This window comes from Chiloscyllium plagiosum, chromosome 15 (assembly GCF_004010195.1).
Source record: "Chiloscyllium plagiosum isolate BGI_BamShark_2017 chromosome 15, ASM401019v2, whole genome shotgun sequence".
In the NCBI taxonomy this organism is placed as follows: Eukaryota; Metazoa; Chordata; class Chondrichthyes; order Orectolobiformes; family Hemiscylliidae; genus Chiloscyllium; species Chiloscyllium plagiosum.
Window position 1 is genome coordinate 64,756,501 of NC_057724.1, and position 7,771 is coordinate 64,764,271.

The 7,771-nt window shown below is 43.5% G+C and overlaps 1 protein-coding gene across 5 annotated transcripts in view; it reads right to left on the minus strand.

Annotated features, from left to right (window-relative positions):
• ophn1 (oligophrenin 1) overlaps positions 1-7,771 on the minus strand; it is a 202,129-nt gene that overhangs the window by 72,350 nt on the left and 122,008 nt on the right. For all 5 annotated transcript variants that reach the window (XR_006313821.1, XR_006313820.1, XM_043705052.1 and 2 more), the window contains exon 15: positions 5,807-5,891. Coding sequence is in view for 3 of the 5 variants with exons in the window: in XM_043705052.1 (XP_043560987.1) it covers positions 5,807-5,891 (85 nt within the window). In the remaining 2 variants the exon portion in view is untranslated. The remainder of the gene's footprint in view (positions 1-5,806; positions 5,892-7,771) is intronic.

The following is a 7,771-nucleotide window of genomic DNA, read 5'->3' on the forward strand; positions in this document are numbered from 1 at the left end:
GGAGATTTACTAGGATGTTACCTGGTATGGAGGGGAGGTCTTATGAGGAAAGGCTGAGGAACTTGAGGCTGTTTTCGTTACAGAGAAGAAGGTTGAGAGGTGACTTAATTGAGACATATAAGATAATCAGGAGGGTTAGATAGGGTGGACAGGGAGAGCCTATTTCCTTGGATAGTGATGGTAAGCATGAGGGGACATAGCTTTATATTGAGGGGTGAGAGATATAGGACCACTGTCAGAGGTAGCTTCTTTACTCAGAAGTAGGGGCTTAGAACACACTACCTGCAACTGTAGTAGACATGCCAACTTCAAGGTCATTTAAACGGCCATTGGATAGGCATATGGACGAGAACGGAATAGTATAGGTTAGATGGGCTTCAGATTGGTTCCACAGGTCGGCGCAACATCGAGGGCCAAAGAGCCTGTACTGCACTGTAGTGTTCTATGTAAAGTCAGGGATACTGGAATGATGGCTAGCTGTGTATTGATGCAAGATATGTTACAAGACTTTGGACAAGCTGAAGCTTGTGGATATTGGGGTTAGAAGAGAATTAGGAAGCAGCTACATTCAAGAATGTAGGAAGAGAAAAGAAATTGGATCTGAAATGGTAGTATGCGAGGACAAAAGGGATTTACAAACAAGATTAGTCAGAGATTGAGAGGTGGTGAAGGATGGTCAAAGCAGCAGAAGGGAAGTCTTGTGACTGAGGTGAGTTGAAGAGAACCACGAGGAAAGTGAGGAGGTGGGACAGAAAACCAGAGGAGGACAGTTCACAGCTGGGGGCAGGGACCAAACCAACATTTGCTTTTTCTGAACAAAAACAAAATATGCTCAAAGATTTTACTGCAGCCTTCTGTTAATTACAGTAAGTGTCAGTTCACTTTTAATTACAATACAATTGTATAATGCTGTTTTGATCGTCCTGAATACAAGGATTAAGAATACAAGGAGGTGTGGGCACAGGTTTTACAGTTCCTGCGGTGGCAGGGGAAGGTGCCGGGATGGGAGGGTGGGTTAGACCGCAATTTCCCTTCCCACGTGGTTAAAGATGCCCTCCAACGCATCTCGTCCACATCCCGCACCTCCGCCCTCAAACCCCACCCCTCCAACCGTAACAAGGACAGAACGCCTCTGGTGCTCACCTTCCACCCTACCAACCTCCGCATAAACCAAATCATCTGCCGACATTTCCGCCAGCTCCAAAAAGACCCCACCACCAGAGATATATTTCCCTCCCCACCCCTTTCCGCCTTCTGCAAAGACCATTCCCTCCGTGACTACATGGTCAGGTCCACGCCCCCCACTCCCCATTAAGGCGCCCGACTGTGTGTTTTTTTTTAATCAAATCTCCCAAATCATTGCAGTGGACATTCACAGAGAGGGAGCGTGCGGACACGATGGGTCGAATGGACTCATCCGCCCCGTAGTGATGCTGGGATAATTCCTTCTGATTGAAAAGTGTTCCTGCCAATCAAGTCTTTATACCAGATATCAACCAGCAAACAGAAGGAAAGACAGCACTCATTTTTGGACCGGAGGAGGGACACTGCAGAATTGGGGAAGTGTAAGGTTTGTTGTTGGGAGTTGGAACGGGGCCAGGATATTTTGGTGCAGTGCAGTTAGTCCCCACCCTCGGCCAGTGCTGCAGTGCATTGGCTCGGCTCTGACCATCTGCTTCTGGATTAGTGGTGCTGGAAGAGAACTTCAGGCTCTCTGCCTTTATTCCTGAAGGGCTTTTGCCCGAAACGTCGATTTCGCTGCTCCTTGGATGCTGCCTGAACTGCTGTGCTCTTCCAGCACCACTAATCCAGAATCTGGTTTCCAGCATCTGCAGTCATTGTTTTTAACTCACATACTCAAAGAGGAAATTTGCAACAACAGTGGAAACAAAATGTAGCCAGTTGTGCAAGTTAATCCACACAATTCCAGAGATTTAGAGTAGTTCGTCAGAGGTAAACAGACAAATTAGAAACGGTTCACTTATTTTCAATAGGTTTTCTTTGGAAACATTTGGAATTACACAATTCAGAGGCCATTTGGCCCATTATGTTGGTTCCTTTGAAAGGAGCTAGTCAGTTAATTCTGCTCCACTAGTCTTCCCCATAGCTTATTATTTCCTTTGTCATGTTTTTATCAAATTCTTAAGTGAATGTCATCACAAATTTTGTTTCCACTAGATTTTCAGTCAGCACACTCGAGATTATAATAGTTTGTTATGTAAGAAAAGAAATTCCTTATGTCACCTTGACTCTTCAGTTAGTCAGTCTGTCCTCTGACATACCAGAGGATGACGCCCTCTGGTAACAAATGCACCTGCCTATCTACTCTGTCAAAGCAATTTGTTAAGGAGTTAAATATCACCTTCAAATCTCTCCTTCACCCAATTGTTTTCAAGAGGGCTCTCAGCATCTCTAACCTTACCACATAACTGAAGCTCCTCAATGCAGGTACTATTCTGGTGAGTTTCCTCTGCACTCTCTCCAGGCCCTGATATCTTCTCTAAAGTGTGAAGGCCTTTCAAACAAAGAAAGATAGCAGACTCCTAGCTGAAGACCTTTCTGATCCAATTGCAGCTCTTCTCAGAGCCCCATGTAATTTAGGCCATTCCCAGAATTTGGGCCTTATACCTACATTCACCAGAGCTCCATAGAAGTTGAGGTAGAGAATCAACTGCCAAAACCTGATGCTTCTCATTCATTTTAAATCTCCACCAAGACCCCACTCTACACAACAAAGGCAACCACTGCTAAACAGGACAGGAAACTGTATTACCACATAGACACTTGCATAGATTAGTTGAGTTCTGGATCTGAACAAAATCTGACCTGAACATTTACACTTGTGTTTGTACCAATGAAGCAATTGCTGAAAAGTACAACTTAATGCTGAAGATTTTCATCTTTCATTCATCAGGACAAATGCAAAACTTCCATATTTTTTAACAATTTACATAACAGGCAAAGTGCATGCTGACTGGTTGGTTACTTGATTGCGATTGTATGAGGAGTTTGGCAGCCCCCATTGCTCTCTCCATAGTAACCCCACAGCCAATTGGTGTTGACTTGTCAACTAACCAGTACCCTTTTCCCCACAGTATAAATTATCATGACTGTTTGGAAGTTGGTATTCTTGTGTTTGTCCTGATGAGTGCAAAACAAAAAGCTTCAGCGTGTCTCAAATGCCGATTGGATACAGTCAGTTCTTCTATAATGAAATGGTTACATTCTTGTTCAACCCCGCATTGTAGAAAAATCACACTTTAAAAACAGCACTTAATGGGTTGGTGCTGTAATCGCCAACACGCGTTTAAAAGTTCACACTTTAGAAACTGCATCCCCAATTCATCAACCGCGTTACAGCAGATTCATGTTGATAAAACCTATGTTATAGCAAAATGACCTGAGCATGTAATGAGGTAACCGCAGCATTTCCAACACCCAGACAAAATGGGAGCTCCACCTACTCAGAGGGACACTGAGGTGGTTTCTCATCGCTCACCATTGTTTGGCAAGTCAACTTTGATTAGCTAAGGTGTTGCCATGGCGAAAGCAACAGGAAGCAATAGACTCCCCCAACTCCCAGATAATTCCAAACAAGTTCAAAACTTAAACATATGCCTTTAGATTGCAGAGAAGAGCATCTGTCACTTCTAGGAAGCCATGTTACAAGCTTGACTCATCATCTCAGTTTGGTTGTTAGCATAGCTATTAGCACACTCATGGCTGTTCAACAATATCATCCATAATTAGTTCATGCCTTTCCACCAGTATCAAGCAGCAAATGGCAGGACATAGATCATGACCGAGGATGGAAATGGCATCTGGAGTTTCAGAGAGCTAGCTTACACCTGAAGCCAAGATCAAAAATATTTTTGGGAGCCTCCACTAAATGTCTCAGTACCTTCAGTTGTATTTTACCAGAGACTTAAGAGATTTTCACCTATGTTTAACTATTTATTTAGAGCTGACCGTAACGAAGTCTGCTCAAGAGCACATTTTTAAACAGAAATCAAAATACTCGGGCTTCCATAGTTCTGTACACACCCTGCCCAGGCACCTTTGGAATGACTCACCCCACTCCTACTAACCCCTGCACTGCTTAACAGTGGGGAAGACAGAAGGGAAAAGTAGATGACAGATTTGTTCAGAAGTACTGAAAGTTAAGAATCAGGGCCGGATCTTGAGGGAGATGTTTTTGGTTTGTGTTGAGAGAAGGTGAGGACTACACATCGCCACTCAGGCTCACTGCATCCACACTGGAGCAAGACAATTTTTAAAGGCTGCAGCTGAAGGCAGGAGTTCAATTCCAGCCTTAGGTGCCTATCTGTGTGGAGTTTGCACATTTTCCAGTGTCTGTGTGGACTTCCTCCACATACTCCGGTTTCCTCCCACAGTCCAAAGATATGCCGTTTAGGACTGGCCATGCTGAATTGTCCTCTAGTGTATAGGATGTACAGGCTAGGTGGATGAGCCATGAGACTGTATCCAATTGGCATTTGACACACGCTGAAGAGAGATGTTGCTGAAGCTTTTTGTTTTGCACTCATCAGGACAAACACAAGAATACCAAGATGCAGTAGGTGGCTGGATCTGAGGGTGGGGAATGCTCTTTGGAGAGTTGGTGCAGACTTGATGGGCCAAATAGCCTCTTTCCACTCTGTAGGGATTCTATGATTCGAAGGCTGCAGTTTCCAGTACAGTCAACTGAGTGTACGCCTCCTCGAATGCTGACTGAAAGATCCAGGCCTCCATTTGTTTATATGCAACACCTTTGAGATTTTGCTTTAGGAAAGACATGCACATCCGGCAAGGCTCACGAAATATAGCCAATTACTGGAGGCAAGTGCATTTTGAAAACAGGGAGAACAAAATCTGCCTTTTAAAAGTTACATCAATGAGGAGTTTCTCTTTCTTTCATAATAAAGCGCAGCAAGGGATGATGGTCTGGAATATGTTTGCTGACAGTACCTTGCAAAATGGATTGGTTACACATACTGGAAAAGAATAAAGTTTGTTACGGGGTGTACAATTGTTTTTTAAAAAAGTGAGTGTAGGAGTTGCTAGCCTAGCCAGTACTTGTTGCCCATCCTGAATTGCCCCAGAGGGAAGTTAAGAGTCAACCACATTGCAACCTAGGCCTGACTAGGTAAGGACAGCAGATTTCCTTCCCCAAAAAGGCTTTAGTGACCCAGATTTTTTAACGATAATTGACAGTGGTTACATGGTCTCATTTAGACTAGGTTTTTTCAATCTTTTTTTAAAAATTGAATTGAAATTTCACCATCTCCAATTAACCTGGGGTTCTGGAGTACAAAACCAGTCACATGACCACTCACTCACCTGAGGTGGTGGTGAAGGAGTGGCACCAACTGGGTAGCTCTTTCAAAGAACCAGCACTGGCAGTTGGGACAGAATGGCCTCATTCAAGGAGTGAGCATTCTTAGAAATGTAACAGCCCAGCAATCTTTAAACCATTAACAAAAACCGGCAAAGATACCACACCCACACGTGCAACAAATGATGGATATTCACTGTCAGAAATGTGAATACTTTTCACCCAGCGATAGACTCAGCTCTGGAATACGGTGCCTGGAAGTGGGTGTATGCAGATAGTGTTGAGGCTTTCAATGGAGCATTGGATGCCCTATTGACTAATGTCAATGTGCAGGGTTATGGAGAAAAGATTGGCACTAAGCAACAATGCTCAAACAGCCAGAGACACATAGGGCTGAATGACCTCATTTTGCACTATAAGTAATTCTCTGTTCCGTAGACAGTATAATCCTGCACTCTGTGCCTCTCTTACCTGAGGTAGTGCTTCAGTGCACTGGTGATTGTTTTTATTTCCCACTCAGAGCTCTGGAGATCAACATCACCAGGATGATTTGGATCTAAAGGACGAAACATAAAAAAGAACTATAAATCGCAAAGTGTTGGTCATTATGAATCATTTAGGTAGCTCATGGGCACTCTGCTCCTCTGTTTTTGCAGTACTCAGATTGCAGGAGATGAAGGAATTGCAAACAGGGAGAAAGCTCAGTGCACCACGTATCCGACAGGGGTGAGATTCCTCATTGTGAGAGCTTCTCCATATTCTTATAAGACAAGCCTATCACAAAATATGACCTAACCACCTTTATCCTGCTTATCTTATTTTTTTTTTAAACAAAGGTTCTACTGCCCAATTTTCAACCATTCACACCTGAAGGTGCTGACAACCCAGTAATGCTTCACTCAGATGAGCATTCCTTACATCAGTCCTGTGTGTTTCTGTACATGTAACTGCTTTTTTGTGCATATGTGCATGCACAGGTGTGCATGCATGCATATATGAATGTGTCTGTGTGGACAAACATGTGCATGCACACGTGTAGATAATGTCTTCCCTAGCCTTAGTATCCACACGATATTCTCAAGGGGTGGTCTGACCAATAGAAGTCCCTCAGCTATTGCCTTTAAAACCCAGACCAGATATTCCAGGGGAGACCAATAACAAGGTAACATCATTCAATCTGGTTTCTGGTGACATTAGATCCACAGCGACGTGGCTGAATCTTACCCACCCTCCAAAATGATCCTCGCAATCCAAGGGGCATTTAGGGATTGGCAACAAATGCCAGCCTTACCAGCAACCCCTCCATTCCAACAAAGAAAGACGAAAGAAAACGTTAGCAGTTTTCCTCTTGATTATGGCTCTGCACTGATTGAACAAGTTGGCTTTTGAATCTGAAATTGCTGGTGAAATTATATGTTGTAAGTAGGTTGTGAACTGATGTGACAATATTAGGATTTTCAAAAAAAAAAGCAGGACAATTAAATCTCCTTATTATTTCATTAGAGGTAGTTCAGGGAAGATTCACTAGGGTGTTCCCCAGTAATAAGGGATTGTCTTGAGAATAAAGGATAAATAGGCTGGGACTCTACTCATTGGAATTTAGAAGAGTGAGAGGTGATCTCTTTGAAACAAATGGGATTTTGAAGGGGCTTGACAATAAAAGCTGAGAGCATGTTTTCCCTCATGGGAGAATCCAGGACCAGAGGGCAGTCTCAGAATTAAAGGGGCACCAACTTAAAATTGAGATGAGGAGGAATTTTTCTCTGTCAGAGAGTTGAGTGTCTTTGGAACTCCTTGCCACAGAGAACTATGGGGGCAGAGTTCCTGTGTATATTTCAGGCTGAAATAGGTAGAGTCTTGGTCAGTAATGGAATCAAGAGTTAGGGGGAAAAGAGCAGGAAAGTGGACATGACGAATGTCAGATCAGCCACAAAACTATTTGTTAGCACAGCAGGCTCGAGGGGCCGAATGGCCTCATCCGGCTCTAATATCTTATAGTCTTACATCAATACAATGTGGGTCCGCATCTCTCCACCACTGACAACCATGTCATTAATCACCAAGGTCCAAAACTTCTATCCTCAGCCTCTCTCTCTATCCTTCTTAAAACTAGTCTCTACAACCATATACCTGTCTTAATTTCTCCTAATCTCACTCAATGTCAATTTTGTTTTGGCTAAAATGTCTGGTAATGTTCCCACGTGATATTAAAGGTGAAACATAAATACAAGGTATTGGGTTGATAGGAGAAAGTGAGGTCTGCAGATGCTGGAGATCAGAGCTGAAAATGTGTTGCTGGAAAAGCACAGCAGGTCAGGCAGCATCCAGGGAACAGGAGAATCGATGTTTCAGGCATAAGCCCTTCTTCAGGAATGAGGAAAGTGTGTCCAGCAGGCTAAGATAAAAGGTAGGGAAGACAGACTTGGGGGAGGGGCG